This window comes from Triplophysa dalaica, chromosome 13 (assembly GCF_015846415.1).
Source record: "Triplophysa dalaica isolate WHDGS20190420 chromosome 13, ASM1584641v1, whole genome shotgun sequence".
Taxonomy (NCBI): domain Eukaryota; kingdom Metazoa; phylum Chordata; class Actinopteri; order Cypriniformes; family Nemacheilidae; genus Triplophysa; species Triplophysa dalaica.
Genome location: NC_079554.1, coordinates 1,358,446 through 1,377,135, shown reverse-complemented (window position 1 = coordinate 1,377,135; position 18,690 = coordinate 1,358,446). Strand labels below are relative to the sequence as shown.

The 18,690-nt window shown below is 38.0% G+C and overlaps 2 protein-coding genes across 2 annotated transcripts in view; one reads left to right on the top strand and one right to left on the bottom strand.

Annotated features, from left to right (window-relative positions):
- The window catches only part of snx14 (sorting nexin 14), a 22,872-nt gene extending 21,992 nt beyond the window's left edge, over nucleotides 1-880 (top strand). Inside the window, 2 exon segments of the mRNA XM_056763708.1 lie at nucleotides 167-223; nucleotides 461-880. Coding sequence (XP_056619686.1) covers nucleotides 167-223; nucleotides 461-505 — 102 coding nt within the window. The 3' untranslated portion in view covers nucleotides 506-880.
- Nucleotides 660-18,690, bottom strand: nt5e (5'-nucleotidase, ecto (CD73)). Its single transcript, XM_056763710.1, has 9 exons — nucleotides 17,714-18,690; nucleotides 11,433-11,655; nucleotides 11,163-11,351; nucleotides 8,853-9,050; nucleotides 4,086-4,240; nucleotides 3,872-3,980; nucleotides 3,635-3,784; nucleotides 1,797-1,997; nucleotides 660-1,495 (listed from the first exon to the last, which is right to left on the bottom strand). The coding sequence occupies exons 1-9, from the start codon at nucleotides 18,122-18,124 to the stop codon at nucleotides 1,338-1,340; spliced, it is 1,794 nt and encodes a 597-aa protein (XP_056619688.1). The 5' UTR covers nucleotides 18,125-18,690; the 3' UTR covers nucleotides 660-1,337.

Below are 18,690 nucleotides of genomic sequence, written 5' to 3'. Positions count from 1 at the left end.
CCTGACAGACTCATCGTCATTCTCTCTCTCTCTCTCTCTCTCTCTAACTCACTGCATCTCTCTCTCTCTCTCTCTCTCTCTCTCTCTCTCTCTCTTTTTAACTCTCTGCATCTCTCTCTCTCTCTCTCTCTCTCTCTCTCTAACTCTCTGCATCTCTCTCTAACAGATGACGTACTTGTTACTTGACATTGCTGTTCAGGAGCTCTTTCCAGAGCTCTGTAAGGTACTGTGACTCTCCTACTGCATCATATTCTCACAAATCATTAAGAAATATTTCACCCATAAATTAATATTCTTCCATTATTTTTTCATGGGAACGTAAAAGGAGAATCTTTAAAGTACTTAATGTATTTCTCTTCTCTAATTTAAGGTGTCATTTAGTGAAGGTTTCAGATTAAGGACACTGTACTTTTATTGTATATATGTTCCTTTTAAATTAATTCTGTTGTTTTGTCTCCAGGAGAATCAAAAATCTGATCTCTCAGTCTCCAACAGATGGATGTGAGACACATGGGAAGAGAACTAACATCACAACACATTTTATCTGACTAGCAAAATTCCACTATTTATTCATTGTAATGAGGATGTGTTTCATGTTTCATGGAGTCCTGCTCATATTCCTCCTGGTGTAACAGTGCAGTACATGAGGAGACATTAGGTTGGCTAAAACAGCATTTATTTAACACACTACAGTGATCTAACGTGACAGAGACATTGTCCTTTCAGACATTTACAGAAAGTAAAACCCTTAAAAAACATGAAACATTGTGCTACATTTGATGTGATTTCATAACAGTAGGAGACGTGTGCAAACCCCTGAAAATGTATTTTGTAAATGTTCTGGCTTTAGTAAATAAAAGTAATAAAAGTTAACTTTTAATATATCTGCTTCATTTGTACCTTGTTTATAAAATATACTTGTTTTTAAAATCTCACATACAATTAAATTGTTCATAAACATTGGACTCTTACTGAAGCTTTGAATTTCTCTTTGCGTGAATTTTCTGCTAAACTAGTGCTGAAGATGCGACTGAGGTGAATATCGCAGGTTCGCGGCAATCACGTCTCCCAATTCATGCCTTTGTATCGACTTTGTGTGTAATCTACTTGCGCAAATAATTGAATTCAGTTCTGGCATGCACACAGATCCCTGTGTATCCCCTAATAATAAGATGAATTAAATGAGCAATGTTGCTCTTAAATCCTCACTAATGTTTTGTTAATCCTCACAGTGTTTATTATAAATGTCTCTTTCTATGACGCTAATTATACTTTGGATTATTTATGGCTACACATCCACGTCATTTCACAAGCTTGTCCACCAAAAAAGGTCTAGTTTAATAGAGAAACATGAGACAGAAGGACCACATCAGGAGCAGGAGAGATCCTCGCTGTCCAACAGCAGAACTGACAAACTGAATTCGTCCCTCCACCGCCGGATGAACTCTCTTTCTCTCTGTGATGTAACTGGCGATAACTGCTATATCCAGATCACCTGCCGAGAGTTTGTGAGTATACACTGTATGAGATATGAACTGTAGGACAGTGGTTCTCAAAACATATTTTGTGACATTTTATGAAATATAGAAATTTATAATAGATTTTATGCAACCAAACATCAGAAAAATCAGACCACCAACCAAAGGAATTGATGTTCCAACTGAACCCATTTTTGGTTTAATTAAAATTCTAAAATTTAGAATATAATGCTTTTTGGGGGGCTGCCAAACAATGCACACACACTTTCATGCACACAAAGGGGACATCAGAGCAAACCCCTGCTGTAGAAGACTCACCGCTGTCGTGTTTGAGTTTCAGTTCTTGGATCATGGTGTAGTTGTCTCCTCCATTCACCAGATAAGAGGGCATCACCAGTTTATAAATCTTCTTTGGGTCAAGCGACTCATATCGGGGAACTCGACAGTCGGTGCACAGCACATTCACACTTTTAACACGCTGTCCTGACGGTTTGGATGAATCATACACCACCTGAAAACCTGCGGAGAAAACACAACCGCTTGAGACTGGACGCGTGGACCTGCAAGTGAGTCGGTTACCTGGTGAGAAAGGTTTTCTAAGTAACAGATCCCACCAAAACAGAAATCCTCCCATTGATTCACCTTCATGTCATGTCAGAATCAAATGTACTGTATGATTATTATCATTATATATTTTAGGGAACACTACATGACTCATTTGCACATCAGCAATTTAGAATCTTAAGTGTTCTTTCACTGCAAAAACAAGACGCCCAAGAGCCAATGACATTCACAGTTATCCCCGTGAAACTTACCGTGCTGATCTGTATATTGTCATGTACAGTATACGAAACGTATGGATCGCTAAACAAGTTTTCCCCATCCCATCTCAGACAGAGGTCCGGTGTGCTGTGGCTTTTCCATAGTGTGTAATAAAAGTTGTGAAAGATTTAGATAACTACGCCTAGATAACTGATCTCAGAGCTGGTCTACCTTACAGCTATCTTCAATCAAATGGAAGAAGGCGGGGTTGCTGTTGACAGTAGCCGAGGTCAGTTTAAACTGTTGCTGTGTCTGTAACCGGTTCACTTTTCCCTATATTGAAAATTACATTTGAGTCCTGTCAAAAAGGACTTTGAAAAAACCTGTCAAATTTATTTGCTGCATCCGTGTTTCCATGTGTTATTAGTTTTGAGCGGTTGTTATCTGGGAATGACGAACCTGCAAATGTTGGGACTGGTAATAAGAAGTAACACCCGTTTTATGCCACTGAAGCCGCCAATTTGTTGGTGCCATTCTTAAGACCTATTCACACGGGATTAGTATTATCTGGGGACCTGGTATGATTTAGAAATGCTCCCCCACATTCATGAGACGCACGAGATAAGTGAAGCCTGTGACTTTTTTTCTGGATATGATGGCAAGGCTTTGCGTATAGTTTATATATATAGTTGTATGGTGTATAATGATATATGACCGTACCTGTCAGCATTTGAGACCTACGATCAAGTTCGAGAGATCTTCCTCTGTTTGGTTCACAATCGCGTCACGTGAGTTTCCATGAGAAATAACAAAACTGGAGACTCTCGGCCAAAACAGAAGTGTTGGCAAACCCAGCACCCAAAATAATGTCAAAACACTTCAAAACAGCCTCCATTATTCGCAAACGATGGTTTAAACCTTGAAATGGATCTATGATGACGGATGGTGATTCTCACGGCACTAATATGTTATCACAGGACCTAGGTGTTATTCGATATATGGCAGGTTATTTGCGGGGGAATTCTTACTTTACAAATTACAGACATGGCCGTTTCGCAAGGGATTACGATCACAGACAACCTCTATTACTATTACAAATGACTAGAGGACGTCCAACCTGACCCACCCGCAAGTGATGCCTGTGTTGAGCTACACAAAACATTAAAGGGATAAGCATGACTCTTATGTCATTCCAAACCCAAATGCTCTTTCATGGGAGATAAAACGTCTTAAATGTACATCTAAAAAAATTTATTTTGGGCCTCTGTATTTGTGAAATCCTACAACTTTCTTATAAAGGAAATGCTTGTTAACCGCTACAAAATATCACAAAGTGTGAGTAGTAGACGTCGTTGTGAGATAAAGGCAGCAGTAGAGAGACAAAGGTGAATTACCTGAGACCTGAAGGAAGCGTCCAGTGCTTTCTCCATACCTGCTGACCGAATGCTCGAAAACCTTTTTCAGTGCAGATCCGTTCAGCTGTACCAGATCAAACGTTCCACCGAACGGCAACACAGACATCAGATCTTCCATTGTGATTGAACCTGGATTTAATCGACACGCACAAGGAGTTATTTGTCACAAGTGGAGCTGGGTATACAGGAGTGAAGAGTAGATGTAGTATAGCGCACCATTTCCGTTTCTCTCGTCTATTGGCGACCGAATGGAACCGCTGTTGAGAATACAAGAACTGACGTGATTCCACTGCTTTTCATCAGCGTATTTGATGTTGGTATGGACCTGAAACACAAGCACAAAGCCCCTTTTCCACTTAGATTCCATACCATAATGCCCTCCAAATATTTACACCAAAACTGGAGTACATTAGAAAACCCGTTCACTCACCATGGCGTCACATATCAAGTTTCCCATATTACATTCCCGAAATCGACACTCCTCGGAAGACCCGTTGAGATACACCAGACTTTGTCCCACATATTGAGAAGAGTAATTGGCCAGATTCTTCTTCCAGGAATTCACTTCAGCCTGAATGACCGGATCTACAAACACACACAAAACATTGCACATTAATCTCACACAGTCTGTGACTGCAAAAATTATCCAAATAAATCATGTACCTGTCTGACAGATACAAAACTAAAGTTTCTAAATTGATGTGTAATGGATATTGTAAAAACAGAGTTCTGGTCCTATGGCAAGCCGAATTAACTTCTAATCATTCTCATGATATGAATTTTCAACATTCAACAATTACATTTTTACCACTAAAAATGATTATAATAATTGCATTTCTGATATCTGAAATAAGATTTTTAACATGTAAGATATCTATTATGGATATCTGAAATTGAATTTTAATGGAAGTCTATTGTAATATTTAACTTGTAAAAATGCAATTACAGACATCAAGAATTACCTTTTTTACTAGTTTTACTAGTATTTTTGATATCAAGAATACACATTTCTGCAAGTGATGATGTCATCGTTGATATAAAGAATTCAAATTTTTACTATTGAAAATGTAATTACTGACATGAAAAATAGTAATTTATACTAGTAAAAATGTTATTGTTGATATCAAAAATTCAAATCCTGAGAATGATTCAAAGCTAATTCGGCCTTGAATCTGGTTGGATGAGAGCGATAGAGGCCGGTGTGAATGACTCTGACTTCAGAATTACCATCTGCACTGTCTGTGTGTTTCGTTCATCAACTACAAACATGCTACAAATATTGACCTAGTAAGCTATCAGTATAACTATGAGTTCACTTGTACAAAGTCCATTTCAAGTCCATTTCTTTCAAAACAGAAGAAGTGTTGTTTATACAACTAAATAAAAATCTAGAAAAAAATGTCAGAGAGGTATTACCTTAAGTAAGAAAATGCACTGCATTCAAAGTTTTTACACTTAAGTAGTTGGCTTGATTAGAAATTAATAAGCAATAATGTGAACAACTAACTAATTCAACTTTGATTTTAATTCAAACATACATTCACGACATGCCCAACGGTTATGTATGTCTGACATACAAGACATTCCACCCATCCAATGTCTGATTGTTTGCTAGGAATCCTGGGTAGGTAACCAAGACCACATCGAGGGCACAAAGGCGGTGCTCGCGAGTATACTTCTACATGTTAAAAGACAAATGAGCCACCCTGCAAACTTGTAGACTTGGCACACGCAATTTAAGGCCATAAGATCGCAGGTCCACATGAAGTGCGCCATATGGGACAGGGCCAGGGTAACATAGCTGGTAATGCATTGTGGGAGTCTGTGGTTATGATCTTTTGGAGTTATTCATGTTTCTTCAGTATGGACGACTTCTAGATCTAAAGTGGATCTCTCTTGACAAGTACTGTTGACTGTTAGTTCTCAAGAATTCTGAATAGCCACAGAGCTACTGTACTGCTGGCCTGGTTCTTGAAGGGTGGGCTGGCAGATATCCTGGGTGGGCATTTACCCCTACCACAACTGCCCATAAACATATGTACATATACATCCAATGAACAAAATTAAAGGTGTCTTTGTTGTGTTATAAGTTTTCTGTGCATGTATTAGACATGTAAAATTGCACAAATGAAAGTGTGGGAACAAAACATGCATTCTATCTGAAAGCGTATGCTCACCCAGACCTGCCTGAAATCCCTCGTGTAACCACACCCCTATTAATCTACATCTGTTGGTGGTCTGATTTGACCAAGACCTCCAAAATATATACACAAGTAAGGTGGTGTACCTGTCATTACAATTGAAGAGGAACCTGATGTTCCAAATATGGTCAGAGGTGTTACATTTCCCTCACACGCTTGCAGTATTCCACCAATCACTACGCACTGGTTAACTGGCCAATCAGAACACACCTAGCTCTTCAGAGCCATGAGCTTTATAAAAAAGCTGCCCGTTTCAGAGATGATATTTTTTGTTTCATTCTGTTTCAATCACAATATTCCTCCCAAATTTAAATATTGGAAAACATCATTTGATTCGCAGTGTTGGGGAGTGGATTCGGCAGATTTGGAATATGTATAGATGAATTGCCCATGGCCTTATTTGTCCAAGTTCATGTCTCTTAAAGAAGCAAACAGTAATGGTTCACATTTGTTTGTAATCTGTCCAAAATAAAAACGCTGTCTGCATCGAATACTTCAAGCACAAATTTAAGGAAACACATACAGGTAAATTATAGTCATTTAAAATTGAATAATGATCTGGTTTTATTAAAGCAATTAGACCCAAGAACAGTGTGTTACAGTTGATTTTTAACAGATAAGAGCGTTGTGGCATGATGCAAAGCAGCTTATTGGTTTTATTAATTATAAAATAACAAGAAACTATTGGAAAATATTCCTTACTGATATAATTCACCGTCCAATAAAAATCACTATGCATGTGCCATCACGTGAAACGCATCTCTGCGTTATTTTTTTGCATGTCAAGCAAATGAAGTATCTCCGTTGCTCGCTGGTGTTAAATAAAGTGATAATGGTCCGCAGAAAAGAGAAATAAAGTTGAAAGGGAAAAGCGTGAGGCTAATCTTACAGCTAAAATTCCCAAACTAACTTGGTAACAACTTCAGGTCCCTTTCGGACAAAACATCTGTGCGGCAATACACATTTACAGGGCTGTGACAACACGAGATCTGATAAGACCAGTCAAATTTCCTTTTGCAATTGGCATGATGGAGTGCTGGGCTCAAAATTGCGTTAAAATATATTACATTGCATCCAACATGTAAAGCACATTGATCTGTGATGTTGGGTGATGCTAAATGTGTAGGGGTGAGACTAGACACTTATCTCATAAAACGAGACTAGACACGAGAACAAGATTTTTTTAAAGAAATCTGTTGAAATATAATGATGAAATATATAGAATATCTTTTCTTCACCTTAACACAAAAAGCAAAAAATGGAGGCATTATAAAATCACATTTTAATGAATTATGTTTTGCAGTAATAAACAATATGTAAACACTGCAAAAAATTTAGTCAAAAACTCAAATGACAGGCAGTAATTTCTCAGAATTGATGCTTTGTTTTCTTAACGGGCGCAGCTTTAAGAAAAGAGGTGTGGTTGTTTTCTTTATATGTATTTACATACTGCACATATTAGCAGAGGTGACGATAATATCACACTGTCAATCCTCCTTCCTCAACTGACTGAACCCTCACAGCCTTCAGAGGAACAGTTAAAACTACATAAACACATCATGTTTTATGCTAACATAACATTGCACATTTGTAAGAGACATATGATCCGTTTTCGAAGAGGTTTGCCTGTGAATGTATATAAAAAATAATGTATTGTGAACTTGCAGTTGTTATTGTTTGACCTTCATGGGGCCAACACGCCTCGCACCCACAGAGGAGGACAACAGCTAGATCTTGTTCTTATGTTGTTATCTTCACAAGAAATTCTTAATGCAATTAACAGACTGTAATTTGTAACTGCAGTTGCGGCATTACGCCACAGTGGAGGCGCTGTTTCGTTATCAGCACAGTGAGGCGCTGAAAAGAGTTGCAGAACAAGAGCTAGATGTGTTTCACAGCTCTTTGTTTTGCATCCAATTACGTTTCATTTCTTGAAATGTCTTAAATGAACATGACGTCCCTTATTACAATGTCTTCAGCTGTGCAATAGGATCGTTGAATCAGCGTGTACTTTACAGTTCGCCAGTATGAACACATATTGAGTCAGAACGACTCACACACGAATGACTCATTTGAACTGATTCATTTAAAATATTGAACTTTCAGTCACTAACGAATATAAAAGATCATTTAGTCATTTAATGTGAACCACAGATAATGCAAGAACTGAATTCTTTGCTCATTTAGCATGACTGGTTATTCAGTTTGCTATTGTGGGTTAGTTGAAAATGATATAGAAATGCTTTATTCGATAAAAAAAATCTGTTTGGTTGAATAAAAATTTATGTTTTTGATATTTTGATATATCTTAACAATTGTTATTTTATCGCATGTAATTAGAACTTTTAATATCACTTATAAAATCAAAGTCACTTTGGTCAAGCCACTTAAAGGTACGGTAGTATGTGTGTGTGTACAAGATCAGGAGGATGGCACCACATCCGCCTCATTTGGGCCAGGACAACTGGAGTTCCTCAGGGACCCGATCTCACTGCTCTCCTCTTTATATACCACCTCCATGAGTCCAATAATTAAGTCACACGGGTACACACACACCATTTTTATGCAGATGACACACAGCTTTATTTCTCTATTCAGCCAGATGACCCCACCATCTCTACCCGTGTCTCTGCCTGTCTTCTGGACATCTCTTCTTGGATGAAAGAGCATCCCCTACAACTCAACTTCAAAGACAGAACTCCTGATTATACCGGCCCAGCCTTCAATTTAACACCACCTTACTGTTCAGCTCGGATCCTCAACTATTACATCCACCAAGTCTGTATGGAACCTAGGTTGTGCAGTTATTAACGTGTTCTGTACAGTTGGTCAGGTCACATGTCACACCACAACAAAATATGCACTCACACAAATGCGCCCAAATCTATTTTGAGTGGCACAGGTTAAATTAAGGGAGCAATAAAATGAAGGGGCCCTTGGGTATGCTACATGTATTCTCAATCCGGCCCTGACTGTCAGGTCTGGGGTTCACTCACCTGGTGCTATAGAGCTGTCCAGTAGAATTGGGTTGCCTGAAGACTTCACTACAACTCCATTGGAATCAAACGTCACTTTTAGATATCCAAGATACTTTCCAAAGGCATAGGCCTGGACCACTGGAACATCAGGCCCGTTGTCTGATTTCACCATGAACGGGTACTTACCCGCAGGAACCTCACTGGAGGGCGAAGGTCCTAGAGACAAACATTATACACATGAATGAAAATCAAACACTGAAATTATATTTGACAGAAATGATTTGCAGAAGGTAATAGTACAAAACTATTGGCATAAAAAATGAGAGCAGTCATCTTGGATAAATTCCTCATGAGTTTTAGCTCCAGCTGTAGCAGGTCAGGACTGACGTTCAGTGGGGTTTAAAATCTAGTTTCTGACTTTAGCATAACCTAAAGTAACCCTTTTAACGCAAATGCTTCCATGAAGTTACCACTGTATGAACACTTTAATAATGTCCTTCTGAAAAATCATTGTCCCTTTCCACAGTCCACCTTAAGCCTACCAAAATGCTTTTTTATTATATTATTGAAATGTCTTTAGAAAAAGCTCGCAGACTGCAAATGAAAAAGAAAAAAATAATTCTGTCATGAATTTCTCAGCCTCAAATCGTTCGACAAACTCCATTTAGCTTCAGTACGCGAATTAAGTTTTTCTGAGTTCCGGGAGCTTTCTGACTCCCTTGTAGACCGCAACGCAACCAAACTTCAAAGCTCTGAATGTGAGTAAAGACGTCATTGAAAAAGTCCATTTCACTACAGTGGTTCTGCATAAATTATATATAAAGTTACAAGGATACTTTTCGTGCCAAACAAACAAAAATAATGACTGTATACAACAATCACTGTTTTAGTATCTAACGGGCATTCACAAGAGCACCAGGACTATTTTAATGATGTCTTCACTCACTTTTGTGCTTAGACATTAGGTCGCGTTTCACTGAGCCCCGGTCCTCAACAAAAGGTCCTGGGGTTGTCAAACAACTTAAGTGTGAGTAATTCATTCCTTTAATATATTCCAAGTTTAAAATCAACATCACTGGGGCCAATTAAAAATAATTCCTATCAATAACAATATTAATATGTTCTTCTGAACCCTTACAATAGCAATACATGGACGTACACCTTAAAATATAATGAATATATTTGCAAAAACTTTGTTTCGGGTTTACATAATAAATATCTGTGTACAGTGCATATTTATAAACACGTACACATACAAATATTTAAATTTAGGAAATATTTACATGTTTTCATATTAGGCGTGTCAAAGTTAACGCGTTAACGCATGCAATACATTTTTTTCAGATAAACACGTTTGTTTTGTCATCCTTTGGCTTACATTATATAATGATGCTCTTATTCATGTTAAGGCTTTATAACCACTTAAGCAGGATTTGAAACAGTTGCTCTGATGCGTTCAGTGAGGATACACAGCTTGTAGCTATGGGATGCGGCACAATGTGAAACCGTCTGGTGTATACAGTCACGGGCTAAAGGCTGCGTCAGGCAATCTCTGTCAGATAACACAGCACCAGTACATGCTTCTCTTTCCTGCTTGAATGAACAAAACCACACAAGATTATGCCAGACTGCCTGTTTTGTCTAGCATTTTCGTAAGCACAGATTTCAAGGTATAAATTATGCATAATTACATGTAACTATCCCTGAACCAAACACTAATTCTAACCCAATAGTAAGTACATTCAGTTCCTTTTTATAACTACTTAAATGTATTATTACTCTGTGACACGGGCACTGTAAAATAATGTGTAACCCATTTTTCAAAACTGAGTAAACTGTTTTTACTCTTTTTTTTTAAACTCATTTTCACATACTGAAACATAGATTTATAGAACATAGAGTGTGGTAGCTATGGTGCTCTGAGCGGTTACTAGGGAGTATTAAGATTGTTGCTGGCTGTTTTCTAGGGTGTACTGTAGGTGTGCTAGTTGGTGTAAATCTCTTTAATATCCTGGCTTTTAGATTTGGTCCAACCGTAAAATAATGGATATCTTCCAAATGGCACGAATTACAAGGCACCAAACAACGCGAGTAAACTGCTAATGAAGGGATTCTGGCAGGTTTCCATACCTTTCTAAAGCCTACAGGAACTTTCACATCAGGCGTGTTTTACCAGCTCTGAACTGAATCCACATGATAACTCATGTGAGTCATACAAAACTGTAGAATTATAAGAAAGCCCCAAATTAAACCCTACCCTAAACCTGCCTGGCTGCCTTTAAAGAGGCGTTTTCTGTTGTAATCATAACGTGAGGGTGTATTTCATACCTGTGCACAAGAAAGTATTGGTGTGTCCTCCGATCACAACATCCACACCTCGAACCTGCTTTGCAATCTTTTGGTCGGCTTCAAATCCAGAATGTCCGAGAGCAATGATCTTATTAACGCCCAGCGTTGTAAGTTTATCCACTTCCTTCTGAAGAGCAGCGACTTCATCCTCAAACACAAGAGCAGGACCTGTGCAAGCACAGAAATGAGATTAAAAACATTCAATCACTGCTGTGGCCATAATGTGAGGTGATGTTAAGATCAGGTTACCCGGTAAAGAGAGAGCGGGGGTCTCCACTGACGTGTACCCCACAACACCCACTTTCTCTGAGTTAACAGTGAAGATCTTATACGGAAGGTAGTGGCCGCTGATGCGAGGAGCCATTGTTTCATCAGCTTTGATATTCGCGCTGAGAACACTGAAGTTCACTTTCTTGAGGAAAGGATTCAAAAGGCCGTCCACACCGTTGTCAAACTCATGATTTCCTAAGGCCTGAAGAAACACAGATACGAAGCAGAATGTACTTCAATTGTCAATTCAAGTTTATTTACACAATGTGTATTGTTCCAAAGCAGCTTAACAGGAGTAAATAAGAAAATCACGGAAAGGTAAAACACAGCACAGTGCACTGTGTTTATACAACAAGCAAGATCATTCTAATAAATAATATCTAATAAATAATTCAATAAATAAATGCAGTCTCTAGGTGAGCAAGCCAACACTGCCCTGCTGTCATACTGTACTACTGTTTTTGGTGAAATTGATAATAATGCAAAGTATTTAAAACATCAACCATACAGTGTGGAGACTGCAAAACAATATAATAAAGTGTACAGCAGTAACATGCTCCCACAAATGCAGCAATACTTAGGGTATGTGCTCACTGTTGAGCTTCACTTAACCTTTTTTTGTGTGGTTGGTTTTCATGTCCTCCTTCTTTTAACATGGATGACATGCACTTGGATCCTGACTCTCTCTTTCATTTGGAAGTCTTTTGTAGGTTTTGCATCAGATAAAACACTGATATTGCAATTACTGTATAGATTATAGTACATATTATGCAAGGTATCTCCCTGAACTCTGGTAACAGATAGGTACTGTAATGGAGGGTCTGAATATTTAACACCCAACTACAGTAACGTCATACATTTAACTTAAAGAGGAGGTGACACACTCAGTTTCTGCCAATCTCATATTAATCTTGAGTGCCTTTAAAGTAGTTTTGCATATTTCGTATCTTCGAAGAGTATTTAGTTTGATCAAATTGATAAAAGACAGCTGTTGGAGGTGCGCGGGGGGGGGGATAACTACAGCACGAGCACACAATTCCATTCCATTTTCTACCGCTTATCCGAACTACCTCGGGTCACGGGGAGCCTGTGTCTATCTCAGAGTCATCGGGCATCAAGGCAGGATACACCCTGGATGGAGTGCCAACCCATCGCAGTGCACAATGCATTGAGATCTGGGGTCTGTAAACTTTTTTGAATTGGAGGCTAAATGTATTTTGTCTTCTGTGGTTATACATGCTTAATGTGAAGGGAAGAACAAAATGAAAAAAATATTATCTATAAACAATATAAATAATCTTTACACATTATCCTTTTTAAACATTTTCACCCCCTTCTCTGAATGCTGCATTGTGTTTAGAAACTTGTTTTTATCACTAAATAAAAAAATCCAATTTCGTTTTTTCAGAATTGTGAGATTTAAACTCGCAGTTGCAAGTGATGAAAACAGAATTGCATGAAAAACTCACAATTGGGAGATCTTGCAATTTTAACATTTGTATAGTAAGTTTTTTTCATGCAATTCCACACACTGCAATTATTCCAGCTGTGCATTTTTTTTTAAATATGTTACTAAGTTACCTGTACTTCTTTACTCCCAGCCCAGCGAATGACTTGCCACGTACGGTTTATGTACGGCAACTTTTAGCACTGGAACTCCACCATCTATCAGTTTCAAACGATCTCCAAATCCAGCGTCACATCCACCGTTTGTATAACATCCATCACCCAAATGCGGTGAACAAACAAACACAGCTAAACTTCCGTCAGCCGAGTGAAGCGGCATTGATGGGCGTCCTCTTTCTCACGCTGGCTGGTTGCAGAGTATAAACGTGTCTGTGCATGTAGTTTTCTATTCAATTAAAGTTTTTCTTACTATACACAAGGTTGTATTTGTGACCCTGGAGCACAAAACCAGTTAACTGTAACATTAGCTAAAAATACCATTCAATTTTTCTTTCATTAGGATATTAAGTCAAGATCATGTTCCATGAAAATAATTTGTAAATTTCCTTCCGTAAATATATCACAACTTTATTTTTGTGAGTGGATGCAGCAAAATCGCAAACAAAAATGGCAAGAAACACACCCATAAACATCACTGCCCCACTTTGTTAATTATCCATTTGAGTTTATTTAAAGCTTAGAATTTCTGCTTTCAGGTTCATCTTCTCTCCACAACGTCATTACAGCGGTAGGCCAACAGAGAGCGTTTAAAAAACCTGTTAGCAGCGGCCTTAAGGCCATTTTCTCAATATTTAGATTTTTCTGCACCCTCAGATTTCAGATTTTCGAATAGTTTTATCTCCTAACAAACCTTATAACAATGGAAAGCTTATTTGTTCAGCTTCCTGATGATGTATAAATCTCAATATTGAAATAAATGTTATCCTTACGACTCGTTTTGTGGTCCAGGGACACATTTATTTATTTTAAAAAGTAACATTTAATGTGTTAACTATTGTCTTGTAGTTTTATGTAATTTACGGATGTTGTTCTGTTTCTACAGACAAATGTAATTTAACAAACATTTATTAGGATTACAGAATGTGTTAAGATTTCCAAAGGGAACGGCTTTTATTGAATCCAATTCACACATGGGGAATGCTGGGTATTGACGGAGTTGCATACGCATCAGATATTTGAACAGGGAAACTGAGGAGGATGAATTTATGAGATTGTATCAGGTATAAAGCTCATACTGTAGGATGTGAGGTGTAACTGCACTCTTAAAAATGAAAATCATTACATTAACTTTTAAGAATGTGTTTATTTGACCATTCATTGCTCCATAAAAGTTGCCAAATTGACTTTTAAATGTTACAAATTGACTAAAACTGTTTATTAACTGGTTTGTTTTCTTGTGCAAAACATTTTTCATATCTTATTTTTTTGGTATCATAATGGCTTTGAAAAGCTGTTCATCCAATGAGTCGACGTTTAATAGAATAGCTGTTTCGTAGTCAAGCCTTTAAAGTACAGAAACTGTACTTTAGACATCCGTCTACCCTGCGATATGATCACAGAATTTTTTTGTTGGTTTTCATTGTTTGTTGAGGATTCACTGAAGCGTGTCTTAACTCTGTTTGACGGTGGATGATACGGTAACCATTGAGGCCAGTCTGTTCACAACACGTGGGAAACACCTTTTGTGTTTCTCTGTGAGTCCCCCAACACCTGTCCAGTGTAATGAAGACTCCTGTGACACGTCCAGAAGAACCACCGCCGTCCATTTCTGCTCAACATTACGTCAATGACAGAACGGACAATGAGTCCCTATGGCACTTACAGTATAATGATGGAAAAAAGCTCAACACGTTTGAAACCTGAATGAATCAGACCGATCCTCCTCTGATCTCGGTTTCAGAAAAGCAGAAAGCAACATGTGGTTTGTGGTGAAGTTTCTCTTTAAATCTCGTTCAGAGATTTATTTTAATCATGCTTCAGGAATGTTGTGGAGGTCTGTACATCAGCATTCCTCCAGAGTTAACCAGTAATGTGTTCAATGTGTTGAGCTGGAACTGATTTGACATCTCAACACAACACGTTCATTCAGCTGCTGTCGCATTTGACCCCACCAACCGAATACGAGAGCTTTCCTTAAATACCACAAGTGCACTACAAATGAAAAGAAAAAACGTACAGTACAACATTATATTCTTTGCTTGTGTTTATGTTGCAGTTGCTTTTGTTTTGTTACCAATTGTTCGCTGTTCCCGGTGTTTGTATTGTTTGGACTGATTATCTGTGTATGACCTCGGGCTGTTTTTGGATTGTGCAATGGAACACCCCATAAATGAAACCGCATGTGGATGATAACATCTGGATCTGTGCTAACTTTAACACTTACATCAAATCAAAGAAAAACTGAACAAATGATCCCTTGTATAACCTGACACATCCTTCAATCTTCTTATGACAGTCAAGCCAAAAATGAAACTACCCAAGTTCTTGTTCTTTAAACTGCTTAGACTAGTCTAAAAAGTTAGTTATCATTTTTCTTATTCATAACTTTACATCAGTTACATGAAAAAGTTGATTGGTCTTGGAAATCTGAAAAGTTTAACTAATAATAGTCCTAACTAATTGCTTGTGAGAATAGTTGTTAAGACAAAGGGAGCGTCCGAATGCCATACTGTGATGGTTTGTACTGAATTTGAATAAGTACCTACCGATCGACGATTTCGCCTACTATATAGTAAGGAAGTAGGCGATTTCAGACGCAGTCATGTTCTAAACTAGCAGACGTTTATGCGACCCAGGGGCCGGTTGCATAAACTGCTTAGACTTGTCTTAGAAGTTAGTCATCTATAGTTTTTCTTCAAGACTGCTCATAACTTCTTTGAATCAGTAACATAAAAAGGTAGATTGAGTTCATTGAAATCTGAAAAGTATGACTTACTAATTGCTAGTCTGTGAGACTAGTTGTTAAGACGCAGTCTTAAGTTAGCGGCTATGCTTATGCAACCGGCTCCTGCAGGTTCTACAAAAGCTATCACAAAAGCTGTCGATGCATCGCATAATATAACTATAAACTATTTTACAGTAGTGTATTAATATACAAATTAATATTACTGTATTAATATACAAACCAAGAAAATATGAAGAGTTTGGTTCTTAAATGAGATAACTCTTTTTTTTATCATATTTTTTTATTGTGCATTCCAATCAATATCAATCAAACTGCAATATGTCTGTTTAGACTTGAGCCGTAACACCTGAGGAAATACAACTAATACAATAAATTACATAATTAAATATACATGATTACATAATAAAAAACATGATGAACAGACTTAATGGAGTTTTCTCATTTTGGAACCAAACTCTTCATATATAAACATTATACACATGTTCAGTATGTATCACAACCTCTCCATAAAACTGAGCTCATCGACACCTTCCAGAACGGCCAGAAACCTGGGAGTGGTGATGGATGATCAGCTAAAGTTCACGGATCATGTTGTCAGCACCACCCGGTCCTGTAGATTCATCCTCTACAATATCAGGAAAATTAGACCTTTCCTATCCAAGCATTGTGCACGCTGGACTTCCTGCTTGAACAAGCAAACCTCTACAGATGATCCAGAATGCAGCGGCAAGAGTGGTCTTCAATGAACAGAAGAGAGCACACATCACTCCTCTCTTCATTAAGTTACATTGGCTCACTATAGTCGCTTGCATCAAATTCAAGACTCTGCTCCTGGCCTACAAGAACACCACTGGTTCAGCACCCCCACATCCTCACTCGCTAATACAGACTTATGTACCCGCCATATCCTTATGCTCTGCAAACCAACGAAGTCTTGTGGTGCCATCCCAAAAAGGTAAAAAATCACTATCACGTATCTTTCCACATTTGTGCCATGATCTGCCTGCTGTTACAAGATCATCAGATTCCGTGACCATCTTTAAGAATGGGCTGAAAACACATCTATTCCGTCAGCACCTGACCGATCTGTCCTGACTTCTATCTCTTTACTACTGTTACTACTATCTATACAAATAAATATATTATAATATATATGTATATATACAGTATATACACACAAACTTTGATGAGAATACTTTAACAGAACACCAAAGAAGATATTTTGAAGAATGTTGATAACCAAACAACACTGAGACCCATTGTCTTCTTCTTTATAAACACAAAATCACTAGGACGTTTCACAAAATATCTTCTTTTATGTTCCACTGACGAAAGACTAACATTCAGATTCTAACCACTTTCCCGTGACTCAGTGGTATGACGCTAGCAACACCAAGCTCATGGGTTCGATCCCATTGCACATAGTTAGAAACAAATGTATAGTAGAATGCAATGTAAGTCGCTTTGGATGACTAAAGATGTCAATGTCAAATTAAAATAGCCAAAAGAAATGATGACAGAATTTAGATTATTGTTTGAACTGTCACTTTAAGGGCAGTAGGTCTGCTAAATAAAAAGATAGTGTCCCACTTACACATGTATAATTTGATGTTTATAAACTTTGACAAAAGGCTTTGCACACATATGACCTCAGCTGTAAATATTTCAGTTTATTCATATATTTAAGTTAACTGCTGATTACCACACTTTTAAAGCCATGGGTCATTTTCATGAGAAATAACTCTTGCCAGGTCCTTTTTTCATCTCTCCTGTTCATTTCCCGAACGACCATGAGCCATAAAGTTTTAGGACTTATCTGCCAGTGTTTATAAACCCGTTATGTTTTGAAGCCAACAGTCTATTATGAAACAAGACTGAATTATCTTACCATGGCATCGTATCCGAGTTTATTCATGAAATGTGCCGCTTCTTCGCCTTTATAATAGTTAAACCAGACGGTGCCCTGAAACTGATCGCCCGCGTCCAGCAGCAGCACGTTCTTCTCCGCGCGGCGAATTTCTTGGATCTTCGTGTGTCTTCGTGCAACTCCGGCGAAACACGGACTAGTGCTGCTGCATTTGCCGGAGTCTTTGTTCGTCTCCTCCACGCGCGCGTGGACATCATTGGTGTGGAGAAGAGTGAGCTCAAACTCACATCTGCACATCTGACACCGCATCCACAGCGCGAGAAACGCGATGAGCGGCCGCATCATGACCGCGACGCAGACCGTCTGCGCTCTTCTCACGCGAGTCAGCAGCGCGCGCCACAGCTGTAGGCGGATCTCTAGAGCGACACACATCACACACAATTACTGTTTATATGATTGTGTAACTTCCCGAGTAAACATTAAAGAAGCCACATCTGGAAGCAATTGAGATTGTCTACAGTGACTGTACTTTTACTCACATGAAGCACCACTGTAGGCCTGGTGGCCCATAACCCACTAATAATCCACTTGATATATGATGCTTGAAAAGTCCTTTCTAGTACAGTCTTGTTTTATTTGAAACTTGTTCTGCAGTGAAACCCATTAGATGTTTGACAATGATAATGACACTTAATTGTGCTGTTACATTATACCACAGTATTTACTACTGTAATACTGTAGTATGCCTAACAATCAATTACTTCAATATATTTTATTACAGCTAGTACAAGTGCAGGAATCATTTATTTTGGCATAAATATTGGTATGTGTATTACCATAGTTTTAATATATATGGTTGAACTTTTATTTGAAGTTTAAATATGGGATTACAGTTTTGACTAAATAAAAAACTATAGTTAGCTTTATTATTCAATCATACAGTTCGCAGAAAAACCTCTATACAGTTTTTTATGGATCATTATTACTGTCAAAACCAG

Bases quoted from the DNA above. Each gene is read 5' to 3' on its own strand.
- nt5e (XM_056763710.1), bottom strand. From the start codon at position 18,124: ATGTGTGTCGCTCTAGAGATCCGCCTACAGCTGTGGCGCGCGCTGCTG. The intron at 3,785-3,871 runs GTGCGCTATACT...GATTAAATCCAG, and splicing joins AGACGAGAGAAACGGAAATG to GTTCAATCACAATGGAAGAT. The intron at 1,496-1,796 runs GTGAGTCTTCTA...AACTCTCGGCAG, and splicing joins GAAACTCAAACACGACAGCG to GTGATCTGGATATAGCAGTT.